Source organism: Anabrus simplex, chromosome 9 (assembly GCF_040414725.1).
Source record: "Anabrus simplex isolate iqAnaSimp1 chromosome 9, ASM4041472v1, whole genome shotgun sequence".
In the NCBI taxonomy this organism is placed as follows: domain Eukaryota; kingdom Metazoa; phylum Arthropoda; class Insecta; order Orthoptera; family Tettigoniidae; genus Anabrus; species Anabrus simplex.
Genome location: NC_090273.1, coordinates 35,194,746 through 35,211,589, shown reverse-complemented (window position 1 = coordinate 35,211,589; position 16,844 = coordinate 35,194,746). Strand labels below are relative to the sequence as shown.

General features: G+C 42.9%; 1 protein-coding gene across 2 annotated transcripts in view; it reads left to right on the top strand.

Annotated features, from left to right (window-relative positions):
• LOC136880842 (uncharacterized) overlaps positions 1-16,844 on the top strand; it is a 38,138-nt gene that overhangs the window by 455 nt on the left and 20,839 nt on the right. For both annotated transcript variants that reach the window (XR_011018718.1, XM_068229266.1), the window contains exon 2: positions 11,421-11,553. Coding sequence is in view for 1 of the 2 variants with exons in the window: in XM_068229266.1 (XP_068085367.1) it covers positions 11,429-11,553 (125 nt within the window). In the remaining variant the exon portion in view is untranslated. The remainder of the gene's footprint in view (positions 1-11,420; positions 11,554-16,844) is intronic.

The window sequence follows — 16,844 nt, the reverse complement described above, 5'->3', positions numbered from 1 at the left end:
TTTTAAGTGTGTGAATGGAGCCAGTTCATTCCAGTTTTCCCGGCCCCATTCCAACACTTTAACGAACTGAACATCTTTATAGTCAGCCAAACATATTAGATCATTTCCTTTTCCACCCACCACCTGTTTATATTTCAATTATTCATTGTGATATTAGTCTCACCATTATGGTATCATAGAATCAGTTGATTTCATTCCTTAACCCTCAAGCGCATGCGCCAGATCTTAGGACACAGACACGCGTGGGGGTGCTTTCCACCCCACATATCATTGTACGGTATTGTAAAATATGAATTACTGTATTGGAGATTTTAAGATAAATTATATAAGAATGACTCTTTCTGCGGGGATCCAGCCACAAAGGTACAAGAGTGGGGAGAGCACAGAAAAGTTATTTGTACATTTCACTTGGAAATAAAATTACCCGGGGTGGATTCCACCCCATACGCTTGCGTTTGAGGGTTGAGTTTACCAACGATGTAGGAGAATCTCTTCCTGTTTTTCTTTTATACTGTTATCACAGAAACCTGCAGGCTAGTTCCAAAATAAGTAAAAATGTTAACACTGCTCAAATGCTGCTAATTTGCATATGTTTTGCAAGACTGGATTATGAAAGCCCTAGACCAAAGACCAATGATTGCCACCCTCCTTAGAGGGAATGTCATATGAAGAAGAACCCCCCTGTGGTTGGGGGACGCAGATGAAGAAAACACCCACAGTATTACCTGCCTGTCATAAGAGATGACTAAACGGGGCGACTTGGGCGCGGAAATGGATTGTGGGTTTGGTACCATGAATTGTACCCCCTATGGACGGGAAGGTCTGAATACATCCGCAGGTAATCCATGCCTGTTGTAGAAAGCGACTAAAGGGATCGTGTGCCCATTGGTGTCCTCTTTTATTTTTTTGAGGATTCGTTGTAGATCAAATCTAAATTTGTTGTGTGTGCTGCTTGAGACGGGGTCTCTTATGTTTGTGACTATGCTTGAAAGCATGGGAACGTCATGAACTCGGCAGTAGTATCCATCTGAGAACGCAGGTCCCTGCACAGCCGAATGCCAAAAGAACATCCTCATGAATTACTTTCTATTTATCACTCTGTATGTGCTATGGGGTACATGCTATTATGGATGATATGAGAAAGGGAGCCCTGGTGCTCATTGGCTCAATCAGTCCATATTAGGCATCGTCCAACACTGGACCCCGGGAAATACTTGCTACGACCAAGTGGGTATTAACTTGTCTGCTTGATTTGGCTCCTGAGGCCCCAGATCGGAGTGAGAGGTATTTGGGGAGGGTGATTTCGGGTTTGGCCAGAAATAAACTTTGGATTTCCCCCGGAGGCTCAACCCCATGGGAACAAGCGCAGCTTTGCTACCAGAATCGAGGGGCATTGTTTCAAACTGATTAAATCTATTATTTTTTAGTAAACACATAGATGTCTATAACGAATTTGAGGACCTCAAGAAAATGTCCAACGGTCGTCGTCGGCCGCTACTCGTTTCCGAGAATACTGCCTGCAGGTGGGGGCCGCACATGTAGAATACACCCACGGTATCCCCTGCCTGTTGTAAGAGGCGACCTAAAGGGGCGACCTGGGCACGGACATGGATTGCGGTTTGGTATAATGTGTTGGACCTCCTGTGGATGGCAGAGGCTGAATACATTCACAGATAATCCCTGTTTGTCGTAGAAGGCGACTAAAAGCGTCATGTGGCCATGGTCCCATCTTTATTTTTTTTTGTTTTTTGAGGGTTAGTTGTAGACGATTTCAAAATTTTTGATTTGCATACTGCTCGGATATGGGCCTCTCACGTGTGTGGTTACACCCAAAATCCCGTGTCAGTAACCACCCAGGAAACGGCGAGTGGGAGCGCCATGTACCCTTGCAGTAGTATCCATCTGACAACACAGGCCCCCGCACAGCAGAATGCTAGAAGGACATACTATTATTAATTATTTATTATTTTTTTCTCTATATTTAGTGCTCTGTACACGCTATGGGGTACATGCTATTGCGGGTGACTGGAGGAAGGGAGTCCTAGTGCTCATTGCCTCAGTCATCCCGTATTAGGCATCGTCCAACATTGGACCTCCGGCAGTACCGGCTATGACCAGGTGGGTAGTGCCTTGACAGCTTGGTTCGGCTACAGAGACCCCTGATCGGAGTGGGTGGCATTCGAGGAGGGTGGTTTCGGGCATGGCTTCCAAACGGTCGCCCGTCCTGAGGTGGCCCCCCACCGAAGTCTTTAACTTTTGCTTCCCTGAGAGGTTCAACTCCTTGGGAACATGCGCAGCGTGAAGGAAGGGAATCCAGCTTCCCTAGGTTTCTGGTTGCTACCAGAACCAATGGGCATGATTTTAAGCTGGTGAAATCGATCCTTTTTAGTAGACACATTGAAGGCGTCTGCGGCGAACTTGAGGATCTCAAGAAAATGCGCAACGGTAGTTTACGTTTGAAGCCTCGCACAGCACTACAAGCTTATCAGTTGCTTAAGTGTGACCGCTTTGGCGAAATCCCCATCAAAGTGGAGGAGCACAAATCCTTGAATCCGGTTCGCGGAGTCATCTTTCCCCGCGACCTGATTTTGAACACTGACGACGAGTTGATGGAAGACATGAAGAACCGTGGTATGACACACATGTGGCGCATTATACACAAGGTCAACGGTGAAGACGTTGCCACTGGTGCCCTCATTGTCTCTTTCAAGTCGTTACCAGAGAAAGTCAAGGTAACAACTTATCGTTGCGATGTGAGGCCGTACATCCCGCCCCCTATGCGATGCTATCAATGCCAGAGATTTGGACAGATGGTATCTCATTGTTCGAATCAGTCTGTATGGGGTACATGTGGACGAGGAGCTCACCACACGGAGGAGTGCATAACTCCATACAAGTGCACCAACTGCTCTAGTCTTAATTCTCCTCGGGATCAGAACTGTTCGACATACATGAGTGAGGAGGAGATCCAGGAGATCAAGACCCTGGATGGTCTTTCCTACCAGGAAGCGCGCCGTAAGTTTAATTCCATGAATACTCCTGCCCGTACGCTCGACTACAGCTTGATAGCTCAGAGTCTCCCAGGTTCGTCTTTCACGTCATCTTTACCCGTGATGATCGCTGCTCCTCAGAGCAACGTCGCAAAGAGTATATGCTCAAAGGGGGGGACCACCCCACTTTCGACCTACCACAAGTCTGTGCCGGCTGGCAGTTCTAAGCCGGCACAGCAAGGGGGTGAGGCTAAGTCCCCCCCCTAATAGGTTGGCGAAAGCCGTGCCCCAGCTGGCAGAGGCGGCATCATTGACCACGGCTGGGAAATCATCTCCCAGCCCGTCTAAACTAAAAAATAAGACGGCGAAGAAGAGCGCCCATACTTACCCTGCGAAAGGGAAATCATGCCCTCCATCTGGAGGGTACGAGTCTGCGCCAGCAGGTACTCCTGTTTCAAAACCTGCCCGCTCCCCTCGTAGGGGAACTTTCCGCCCCCCCGAAAAGCGTCGAAGTTCTGGGCGTCATCCCCGCTGTCTGTCGATGACAGGATGGACGTCGCGCTGTCATCTACATCTATGGATGTAGATGTTGATAGTGTTTAGGTTCGCGAGCATCTTGTCGCTCATAACCTAACACTCCTTTCGTAGTGCACACTATGGCACTGTTACAGTGGAATTTTAACAGTTATGATAGGCATCTTGCTGAACTACGTCAGCTCATTAGTGAGTATGCGGCAAGTATAGTGTGTATTCAGGAGACTAACTTCACACCAGGTCATCATACGGTCTTGAGAAATTTCCGACTATACACGTCAGAACGATATTATGCTCACCGGGCGACTGGTGGCATGGGTATTTTTGCTTGTTCTGATACTTATAGCGAAGAGGTTCCTCTAGGAACCCTACTGGAAGCAGTTGCGGTGCGGGTACCGCTGCCTGTCATAGCAACAGTGTGTAACGTTTATTTTTTATTTTCCACCAGGCCAGCCTCTTAACATAAATGATGTTGCTGATCTTATAGATCAGCTTCCACCTCCCTTCCTCTTGTTGGAAGATTTTTACGCCCATCACCCCATATGGGGCTCTGAGACGCCTTGCCTCCGGGGAGAAGAGCTGGAAACATCAGTAACAGAGCTCGATTTATGTATTTTGAACACAGGGGAACCAACTCACTTTAGTGTATGTTACGGCACATATTCTTGCATAGACGTAAGTCTATGCAGGCGAACGTTGGTTCCGCTGTTTTTGTGAAATACACACAATGATCTCTGTGACAGTGACATTTTTCCCATCATCCTTACTTTGTTGAAAAAATCTATTGAGGCTCCTCCTTGATGGATTCTTAAACATGCTGATTGGCCAAAGTATGCATCACAAGCTGTCTTTAACTACGATACTGGGCGGACCGTCGGCGAGGAAGTAACTTACATCACCCAAGTTATTCTTGCTGCTGCCGAGGAGTCCATTCCTTTCTTCTCAGGGACTCCTTGCTGAAAACTCGTTCCTTGGTGGAACGAAGAAATTGCAGCAGCTATCAAAGAACGCCGTCATGCTCATAAACGTTATCGTAGGCAGCCTACTGTGGCCAACTTGGTAACATTTAAACAACTCCGCGCTAAGGCGAGAGTTCTTATTCACCAAAGTAAGAAAGCTTCATGGCAGAGATGTGTCGTGCATTACGTCACATACTCCATCATCTCAAGTGTGAACTAAACTTCGACGTATTTAGGGTAACCAGTGTTCATTTTCTGTACTGAGAATTTCCATTGCAGGCAGTATCGTCACTGAACCACTCTCGATTGCTAACCATCTAGCTAGCCATTTTGTGGATGTGTTTGGCTCCAGGAAATATCATCGTGATTTCCTCAGTTTGAAGCGGGAGGCAGAACGTCATCATCTCAATTTTGCCACTTAAGCCTCGTAGAGGACTAGAACGTGCCCTTTACGGAGTGGGAACTCTACAGCGCCTTAGCACTTTGCAAGGACACATCTCCTGGACCAGACAATATCCATAACCAGATGTTGTAACACCTTAAGAAGGACAGTCTACTATATCTCTTTCATGTGTTCAACTGAATCTAGATAGATGGTGAGTTTCCGTCTCAGTGGCGAGAGGGCATAGTCATTTCTGTCTTCAAGCTTGATAAAGATCCTAAGTATGCAGGTAGTTACAGGCCTATTTGTCTTGCAAACTGCCTGCGATAGCTATTTGAGAGGATGGTAAATCACCGACTTGTGTGGTGTCCGGAGAAGCAAGGACTCTTGTCAGAGTACCAATGTGGTTTTCGAGCCACTCGCTCGACGACTGACCACTTGGAATGCCTGGAGAGCTCTATCCCGGATGCATTTCTCCACAAACAGCATTTGGTAGCTGTTTTCTTTGACTTAGAAAAGGCTTATGACACCACTTGGCGATACGGTATCCTTTCAGTCCTGCATCAGTGGAGATTCCAAGGTCACTCGCCGGTATTTATTGCAAATTTTTTGTCCCTCCGTCTATTCTGTGTCCGAGTAGGGAGGACATATTCGCAATACCACGTTCAAGAAAATGGAGTCCCACAGGGATCAGTTCTTAGTGTAACTCTGTTCGCGATTGCCATAAATGGTATCGTCGCTGCTGCTGGTTCAGCAGTAATACCTTCGCTATATGTGGAAGATTTTGCTCTGCACTATACCTCGCATAATATGGCAGTCGCAGAGCGACAATTACAGCAAGCTATTAGGAGAGTGGAGCAGTGGACCTTTGAACATGGCTTCCGGTTTTCCACCGCAAAGACCTCTGTTGTCCTTTTTTGTCGTCAATGTACTCTTCACCCTCATCCTGAACTTTATTTAGGAAATGTCACTTTTTCCGTTATTGACACTTGCTGATTTCTTGGGCTCCTTTTCAATAGTAAATTATCGTGGGAGCCACATGTGCGGCAGCTAAAAGTGCAATGCACCAAGAGGCTTAATCTCTTGAAGTTTCTTAGCAGCACTAATTGGGGAGTGGGTCACACGGTGCTCCTATGATTCTATCGGGCACATATTTTATCCAGGTTAGACTACGGCAGTGTAGCATATGGCTCAGCAAGACCAAGTGTCCTTGCAAAACTGAACAGCATCCACCACAGCGGGGTTAGGTTGGCGACGGGAGCTTTCCGAACAAGCCCCGTAGCTAGCCTGCTCGTTGAATCTGGTGTGCCACCTTTACACCTGAGGCACCAGCAGCTCCTGGCATATGCTGCTAATTTGCGACGGATGCCGCTTGTCCTCAAGCAATGCTGCCAGTTGAAATACGCTTGGATAGCAGTCACAGATTGTTTCACATACCTTCGGTTCCTCGCCTTGTCAGACAACCAAGTGGGGTACCTCCGTGGGTAGTACGACGACCTGAAATAATCCTGGATGTGCACACTGGCCCGAACGAAAGCATGGACCCTTCGTCCGTTGTTGGCCGTTATCCAGGTTCAGTCGTCGTTTACGTGGATGGTTCAAGGACAGAAACGAAGGTGGGCTGTGCGTTTGTTGTCGACAGTGATGGGTTTCTTTTTGCTCTTCCGGAAACCTATAGTGTGTACACAGCAGAGCTCTATGCTGCCTGTGAAGCTCTGCGGTATGCACTGTCCGATGAGCGCCACTTTTTCTTCTGTGTACTGACTCCTTGAGCTCACTACAGTCTATTGATGCCTGTTTCCTTCGGCACCCTCTGGTGCAGCGGGTCCAGGACCTGTCGGCTGGGTGTTCGGATGCCGGCACCAGAATCACGTTTATGTGGCTCCCAAGCCACATGGGTGTAGAGGGAAATGAATTAGCAGATAAGGCTGCCATCCATTGCCTTACAAGGTTCCAGCAAGTGATATTCCCACTCAGATGAGACATCTGGTTATGTCCCATTGGGAGATGGAGTGGCAGGCCATTCGACTTCCAAAAACGCTGAGAGTGATAAAAGGAACAACAAAGGTATGGAGGACTTCCCTTCGGGCTTCTCGGAGGGAAGCAGTGGTATTATGTTGTCTTTGGATTGGCCACGGTATCCTGACTCACTCCTATCTATTGAAAGTAGAACCCCCTCCGGTGTGTACTTGCGGTGGTCATCTTACCGTGGTACACATCCTTACGGAGTGTGTGGACCTGGTCAATCTGCGCCGTAGGCTTAACCTCCCGAGTACAATCTCTCGCATCCTGCAAGATGACGAGCAGTCAGCAGACCTTGTCATCCGTTTTATGAAGGATAGTGGTCTTTTTTTTTTTTTTTATCGTGTGTAATGATGTCCTTTGTCCTAGTGTATTTGTGTTAACTGCGCTTTTATCCAGTTGACTTTCTTTTAGTTTGTGTTGCGTATTTTAATGTGTTATTTTAACGTCTAACGTGAATTCTATTTTTCTGTTATTTTATTCGAAAATAAGGCATTGTGAATTAGATCCACTGATTGTTTTAATCTCATAATAATTTTTCTTCATCACCATTTTTTAAAATTCTAGTCATTAGATACATTGTAAAATTTTAATTATCATATAGGCCTATCATGTCGTCCATCTTGTTCCATTAGGGGCCGATGACCTTCGATGTTAGGCCCCTTTAAACAACAAGCATCATCATCATGTTAACGTTTCATAGGAGCACCTTGAGACCTTTTCCCATGACCAATTTCACCGTAGAGAAGTTGTTGAAGCAGTCCGCTATCATTCATACGCTGGATGTGACCAACCCATCTAAGCCGATGAGTGATGATGAAGGCTTCTATACTGTTCATATGCGCCTTGTCAGGAACTGCTGCATTGCTCATGTGGTCATCCCATTTGATGTTCATGATGGATCTAAGTTTCTGCTGATGGAAGCGTTCCAGTTTCTTTATGACATGATGATAAAGTGTCGAGGTTTCACTTCCATATAGTAATGTTGTATGACTACAGCTCGGTACACCATTAGTTTTGTATATAATTTGAGATTCTTATTCAAGAAAACTCGGTAGGAGAGGCGGCAATAAACTGCATGGGCAGAGCGTATTCTATTTTCCACATCCCTTTCTGAGTTGCAGTGTGTAGTTAGAATACTACCAAGGTAGGTGAATGGTCTACTTTTCAAGAGGTGTTCCTGCTATGGTGACATTTATTTCAGCGACAATACTACCTGGTGTTGATGGTCAGACCAAATCGTTCATAAGCTTCCTTAAAGCACCGGATGGATGTTTGAAGCTCCTCAGGTGTATGGGCAGGTGTTGCATTGTCATCAGCATATTGAACCTCCATTATCTGAGTATTATGAGTCAATCTCTGAGAAGGAGCCTGGTTTGGTTGAACAGTCCGCCATCATACCGAAACTTGATTTCCACACGCACATGGTCGATAATAGATGTCTGGTGAAGCATGGCTGCCAAGTACAGGGGGAAAAGAGTGGGGGCAAGCATGCAGCCTTGCTTAAGCCCATTTGTGATAGGAAATTCATCTGATAGCTCATTCTGATGAAGAACTTTTCCAACCATTCCATCATGAAGAGCCTGGATTAAGCCTACAAGATGGTAAGGACAGCCAAAGCGCCGTAATTCCATCCACATAGCTTCTCTAGGAACAGAATCAAAGGCCTTTTCCAGATTGTAAAATACCAAAAGAAGCGGGACTTGTTTTTCTCTGCATTTCTCTTGGATTTGTCTAGCACAAAAGATCATGTCAATGGTACCTGTTGAGGCCCGAAACCCAGATTGAGACTCAGGGAGTACCATTTCGGAGACAGTCTGAAGATGGTTCAACAAAATCCTTGCCAGAACTTTTCCTGCTATGGATAGTAGGGAAGTGCCACAATAATTGCCACAGACACCTCGATCACCTTTCTTGGAAATGGTTACTATGGTGGCATGTTTCATGTCGGCAGGCACCTTCTATGCTTCCCAAATTACTAGAATTAGGGAGAAAATCCTGATCTTCAAAGATAGTCCTCCACTTTGAATAAGTTCTAGAGGGATGTTATCTGGTCTGGGAGATTTTCTTGTTCTCATATTTTCAAGGACTTTGGTGAATTCATGGAAGGTTGGTTGGACTGCCATCCACAGTTGCAGAGGATATTGTGGCATATGTTGGAGGAAGTCTTCGGCAGCATTTGAGCTTCGATTCAAAAGTAGGTTGGAGTGTTCCTTCCAGTGTCTTAATGTGTCTTGACTGTCTGTAAGGATGGTGTAATTGTCAATGGCTTTCAGCTCACCTGATGAAGAGTGAGATGGCCCAAAAATTTCCTTTAGTTTTTCGTAGAAATTCTGAAGGTCTCTGATATCGGATAAAGTCGAGTTCTTTGGTTTTCTGCTGCCACCATTCATTTTTCATCTGTCTTATATCAGTCTGACATTTCATCTTAAGCTCTTGGAAACGTGCTTTCTTGACTACAGAGGAGGGTCATAACCGGCTTGCCGGCGGACTTGAGGGAAATAAAATACCTCTCGCGGACCAAACACACAACCCCCTGTGGGTGGGGGATGCAGACGGATACACCCACGGTATCCCCTGCCTGTCGTAAGAGGTGACCAAGGGATGATTATATTAGAAGCATGAAACTACCTGTGATTAGTACCACTATATGAGTGACACCATGGTTCTGGCTTGCCTATGATTAGTACCCACTACCAAGCTCGATAGTTGTAGTTGCTTAAGTGCGGCCAGTATCCAGTAATACCAATATAAATGGTCCGTTATTGGAATCAGCATCTATGTCAGTATCCAGTAATCAGGAGATAGTGGGTTTGAGCTCCACTTTCGGCAGCTCTGAAGATGGTTTTCTGTGTTTTCCCATTTTTACACCAGGCAAATGCTGGGGCTGTACCTTAATTAAGGCCACGGCCGCTTCCTTCCACTTCCTAGGTTTTTCCTATCCCATCGTCGCTATAAGACCTATCTGTGTCGGTGCGATGTGAAGAAAAAAACAAGTCCCCACTATATGAGGAACACTAACACTTATGTGATGAACGCCATAGGTTTGTGTTGCGTGTAAATGGAGCCGCAATGTGCGAAACACCATAGGTCTGTATTAAATGTGCAGATTTCATTACCCGTGAGTAGTACCATAATACGTGGAATACAGTGAGTCTACGCTACTTTTGATTAGTACCGCACCATGACAAATACCGTGGTTCTACTTTCCTAGCAATAAGTACCATTATTAGGGGCTGATGTCTTGGATTTTGGACTCCTGTAGACTGCAACCATCATCGCTTCAGTATTGTGCTTTAGAAGAAGTCCCTCGGTCAGTAATACTATTGTTTTACGTCAGTTTCTGTGAATGTGAGGCACTGCGGGTCGGATCCACAGATTGTTTTAAATTCATATCCATCCATTCAGTCTTCATCCTCACGTTTTGAATTCTGGTCAGTGAAAGATTTTGGACTTTTTATTTGTCATTACATTTCATCGCATTTCGTACCATTAGTTGCTGAGGACCTAGATGTTAGGCCCCTTTAAACAACAAGCATCATCATCATCATCATTTTAAGGCCATAACCACTATCATCTGAATCGTAGCCATTTCCCTTCCTTCCATTGCAAAAAACCTTCAATGTGTTAGTGTGACATTAAACAAGTAGCAAAAAGAAAAACTATCAAATTACCTTATTTTTTAAAAAAGCAAAAAAAATTAAAACTGTTATATCTAGATTCCTTTTCCAGTAGTAATTCTAATCAAATGCACGTCTGCAGGAAAGATATTTATACAGGATGGTCGTAAATAACGAGAGCCGGGTATATGAGCGTTAGATGGTTGTTCATACTGATAAATAATATGAAGAAAATAATTCGATATCTTGTGCTATTGTAATTTTATCAGCTGCTGAAGTTAGCCAGTTGCTTTGTGGGCAAATTCAAATGGGTTTTGTGAGGCGATGTTGCTAAATCTGCAAGTGGCTCAAGGCCAGCTTGAGAGTACCAGTGGAAGAAAAAGAGGGAGGGATTTGAACACGGACCTCAGTGCTAACAGAATCGTGGCATAGCAAGTACGCTATGGTGATGCTGGCTGAAACCCACGCTGTGTTTGTAGTTGATGCTGATTTCTTGGCATCAGTAACTGTTAAGCGATCGGGCATTTACAGAAATGCTTGTTAAGCAGCTGTGTAGCATGCATACAGTGGACTTGGACTCGCATTACAACGCAAGCCTAGTCAGTGTCGACACGGCTGCTTAATAAACATTTCTGTAAATGACCTATTGTCTAGCCGTTACCTATGCCAGCAACACTCTTCATTATCATTCTATTTCATCTGTCATTTATTAATTATTGCCTCAGAGGAGTATGACAGGCTTCAGTAGCTGGCACAATTCCATTCCTGACCTGGTCGAATGACTGGAAACAGGCTGTAGATTTTCATTATCATGACCAATGCTCTAAATGTTTGTATACCCGATGTTTCCGACCACCGTGTATATCCCCTCCTTAGTTCAGATGAATATTTACTCTATATTTCTTTATTTCAGTGCGCGAAATGTCTGGATACAACGAGAGGCCTTACTCTGAGCAGGGTAACGAGAATTACTGGAATGACCAAGCTACCCAAGGCCAGAGTTCCTACAACTTTGATATGGCTGGGAATCAGTTTGGACAAGAACTGTAAGTATCCTTGTAGTGAACTATGTAAGTAATGGAAAGGAACAAACACGTTACAAATTAGGTCATACTGTGTTGCACATTTCTCCCAAAACATATAGGTAAAAAATTGGGGTGCGAGATATATGCAGAGAATTAGGAATTCAAACTTCACTAGAATTGAAATACTTTTTAAAAGTAATAAAACCTCATAATTTTGCATACTAGATCGCATTCATAACATGTTAATCAGTATTCACAAAAGTACGAGTATTACGTGCCTTTGCTGGCAAGATGTAGTGTTTACAGTGTACTATGTCTTCTGGTATGGGCTAGAATAAATTTGTTACTTTCATTGACCTGTCTCAGTCTTATCCTTGGCTTTGACAATATGAAAGTGGCTGCGGTATGAGTGATGCTAGTAATGCCATTCCTTATGCAACCAGTCCCTGCTATGAATGGTGTGAAAATGTCGCTCATAGGGTCGGTTGGTGCATGCATTTCAGGGGACTTGGCAGACACATATGCAATAGCAACTTCTGGCCCAGTGAGGAAAGCAGCGGGAAACTACCTCACTCCTCATTTCCCTACTACGCCTCTTCAGTGACACCTAGGCAATCTATGACAGCTAATGGTGGACCTGTTGAGGATCCAACCAGCCTTTGGGCTGAATACCCAACATACATACACGAGTATTACGGTTGGTAGGATTCCTTTCCTAACTGAATACACTCTTCTGCTGTTTCTGGTACCATTTCATTGGACAGAAAAAGAATAAAAATTTGGCGGTAGGCTGTCACTATTGTAATGACTGCAGGGTTTTGAAAGTTTCGTTGACTTGCTTATTAGAAATAAAAGACAAATATTATGTGAATAATAAATTTGTGACAAATCGTATTCAAATCTTTCTTTTCCATTATTTAATTTGTTATTCTATAAAACTGATCACTTTATTGTCTCATGGTACAGAAGACAAAAAGGGACAGGGTAAGGAATGAAAGAATAAGGGAGGAAGCTGGTGTGTACCCATCCCTGAATGAAAAAGTGACAAGGGCCCGTTTGAAATGGTTTTGCCATGTCAAACGAATGGACGATAGAAGGACAGCAAAACAATGGCTACACACAGTCGTGGCCGGAAAATGACCGGTAGGAAGACCTAGGAAGAGATGGCTGGACCAAGTGAAAGAGGACATAGGAACAAGAGGAGTCAGCTGGGATGTCGTCTTGAGAGAAGAGTGGTACATGGACAGAGAGAAGTGGAGAGAGCTCGTAAACCACACCCGGGCAACTGGAGTGGAAAACTGATGATGATTCTATAAAACTGATCACGATGTATTCATGACGTCAGCTAACCTCCAGCTGAGCACGATTCAACACAACGCCATCTTATAACAGAGTACGCGTGTGACTTCACAAATTGTACCGGGAAATTACTGAATGATAAGCCACGACTAGTTATTTTGGAGAGTTGAAGAGGGCATACTGGGTGTAGACCTGGAGCTGGGTACAGAGAGAGGTCCTAACTACAATGAGTTCAATGTTTTAAAATAATGAATTTATTCACATAAGGTTCACCTTACAATTGTGCTGGTTACAGAGAAGTTGTCTCCATAGATACTTCTTGTTGAATGGCAACCCAACCATGTAAACACGATCCCTTGTGTTCGGCAACCAAACTATGACACCACGATCCCTCATAGGCAGCAGCCAAACCATGGAAACACAATCCCTCGTGTTCAGCAACCGAACCATGGAACCAGGATTCTTTGTAAGCAGCAATGGTCATCATTGATTCTAGAAGGTCCCGGCGCGGGTTAACCACTTACTGATTATGTTATGCGACTGTCCACATTTAACAGTCCCCCGAGTATTGGAAAGATTTCACGTAAACCACAGCACTTTGTAATCATAACGTAATATTTAATCATTGATTCAGCTCTGACTTAGAACCAGAATGTTAGTTTGGTAAAATAAGTTGCACTTGTGTGAAGAGATTGTGGTTGTTTCCACATGCACAAAAGAAAAAACAGAGTTCGAATTCCTTTACCTGGGTGGTGTCTTCCCACTAAACTGATATTAACACTGTTCCTTTGCACTAATAAATGCACAGTTTATTCCTATTTGCATCAAAAAATATAGTGTCTGATGGAATAACTTTAACTTCCTGAATGTTCTGTAATTTGTAATGAAATTGAATGTCTGCGGCCAAAAGCACTTATGAGATAGTGCCAATTAGCAAATTACAATTCAAATGGAAATATCACTGCATTCTACATGAATGTCTAGAGCTATTTAAGACTGCTTTCGTAACATTAAATGTCTATTCGCAAAGTACAATTCACTTGGAAATAGCATTTATTATTACTGCATTCTACACGAAGTAATTATTTTCTATTGGCAAAGTTCATTGCTCTTGAACATATCACTTATAACAATAGCATTCTCCACAATGTCTGAAGTGAACTACTAGAACACTTGTAATACGAAAAGTCCATTAGCAAAATATCTGAATATTCTATCACTGAAGTCGTAATGTTAAAGTTTTCAATTAAATTTACTTTGAAACTGTTGTTCTGACATATGTGACACACATAAGTATTGGTTATACTGTGATTCACAAGTCCTGGAGTCGAACTAGAATATTTACAAGTTTCTTAACGAGGTTATACTTGCTGAAAATGTATGAGCTCTGTAACACCTGAATTATTCTAGGTCCGAAGTTTGCACTTCACTCGGACATAGTCTCGTCTTGTAGGTACGACTTTATAGCACGTAGCGAACCAACATCGTCGAGGTGTAGACCACTGTTGAACTGTTGGTGAATTGCTGACAGTACCCAGAGAGGTGCCCTTTTATATAGAAATGGCTCTGATGTAATGTTTTACAAAACCTTAATATCTCCGTAATCCCCGGATCGATTTTGGAGAAATTAACACATTAATGACAGGCTACGTTAATTAACGTAGTTTCATATTGGTGCGCGGGCGATCGGCTACGTAAGTTACCATTTTCTCACATTGCTTCATTCTTGTGTGATTTTATCCTCTCCGCTGTTTATTAATCGAAATATTTCGTGTTGTTTACAAATTAAAGTCTTTGTTGATCGGAATTTAGATAGATATATTCTTGCCTTGACAATGCTTTCGGCACAGGAAGTGTGGTTTCATAACACTCAGTATCGCATGACCGAGTGTATTGTCAGGTGTCAGCATGGTGCGCCGTAGCAAAGGCAGTTTGAAAGATGATGAAATATTTGGAGAATTGCATGCTGATAGTTTATCTGATGTCCCTAGTGATTGCGACGGTGTAAGAATTAGTGATTGTGAAGATGTGTGTCCCTCAACATCAAAATATACGCGTGGAAGTGAAAGTGCGACATTCAGTTCAGACGAGTCTGTTGACGGCGACAATAATACAAGTGAAGATGCCAGTGATAGTAGTGACAGTGAGGTTGATGGATGGACAAATAAGGATGAAAATAGAGTTCTAGAACCATTTACAGGTGTTACAGGTATTTATATTTCATCCTACTCATGCAAGGTGTGCTTTTGTTGCTGGTCCACAGGAAAGAATCGCGCGCCCTGACAACAATGTGTTAACACGAGGAGACGTTTGAAATGTGTACTATAAGATGCTGTTGTTTCTAAATTGATATCTCAATTGGTTCACGATTTAGAAAATTTCCTGACTGAATGTTTTGAGAATGTATGATGCAAACGCTTGGCTAGGCGATGACACTAGCAGCGTTGTGCGGGTTGACTACTTGCTCCTGTGAGACTTAGTTTCTGTGACCTCTCGAAAAATACGCATGCCAGTACTTTATCAGTTCTTCAAGGTGAATAGTGTTTAAGAAATAATTTATGTACGGTCAATCCTGGTACAATATGTAGCACAAATTTGGCCTTGCTTTACAACACTATTTCATGAAAACTACATTTCAGATTTTCTTTTCTTTTTTGTTAACAACAGGTAGCATCCTCTTTTATCTGTCAATTGAGACTTTAAATATAATCATAAGTTAAATATTCTCGGTCAGTTCCTCCCCGATACATCTACTATGAACTTGGCACCCGAGGTGAGTCTTCTATTCTTTTAATAATATTTTTTCCGGTTTTTACGTAATTCTAACTCGCGTCTTATCCTTCTTATAGGTTCTGTCTTGGTTCAAGACTTTTCTAGATCAACCTGTGTACTTACAACCTTCTTCATAAGATCCTTCTTTCAAGCATCATTTCAACAAGAACCTTGGTTATTTTAGTGTTCCCACTTCTTAAAATGATATAAATAAACATACAAGGGGACAAGCTGATATAAAGAACTTTCCAATGAACACTTTGCTTGTCAATATCAACCTGCAGTGATATATAAAACTTAATTTATCTATTTTGGTTACATTGGACATTGTACTAAAATTCTTCATCTGTTAAGTCCAAGTTGAAGCCCTATTAGAATATTCTTTACATTCTATTGTGTATATACGCATGTGGAACAACTTATGACTAAGTGTTTATTTACGTCTTTTAGCATGTCGAACATGGCTATAACGCCTCTTTAAAAAATGAACCAGACTGTTCAACAGATAAAAATATAACAGATCAAAAGCTGATAATTATATTTTACTACAAATATATAGTACAAAAACCAAATTTTCTTTTAACATGTCATTCTTTTTAATTATAATTACTAAGGTGTACATCTTATAAAAAACGACCACTATTGTATTAATGACTATCAGCTTATATATGTAAATATTATTTTAGTTTTAACATGTATATTTTTAAAAATTATTATTATGATATTACTATAAGAGTCACGATCAATGTATTTTATTGTCTTTGTATAATTTGTCCTAGGCTGGTGATGACATATAGTTTTGTCGAAACCGGTACCAAAAGTTCATAAACGTGATGATTTAACAGAAATGTAGAAATTTTCACGTTATATATGGTATTGAAAAGGTGGATCTTATTATTTTCTTTGTTTATTGTGCTCAGGTCATACCTGTCAAGATCGGTGGCAGGGCGACTGGATCTGATGACATTTCTCTCAAAGTCTGGAAAAGGATGGGGCAGCATGGAGTGGAATTCCTAGCAGATGTCTCTTAATTAAATGCTTTGAGAACAAGATTCCATCTGTGGGACAGACTTGCATCACAGTGCCCACCTGGAAAGGCAAAGGCGATTTCATCAGCTGTGACACTTACTGCCCAATACCCCTTCTTTACTATATGTTGAAGATATTTGAGTGTGTCCTTCATGGCCACCTGCACAGTATTATTACCATCTCACCAAACCAATGTGGGTTCATGAAGGGCT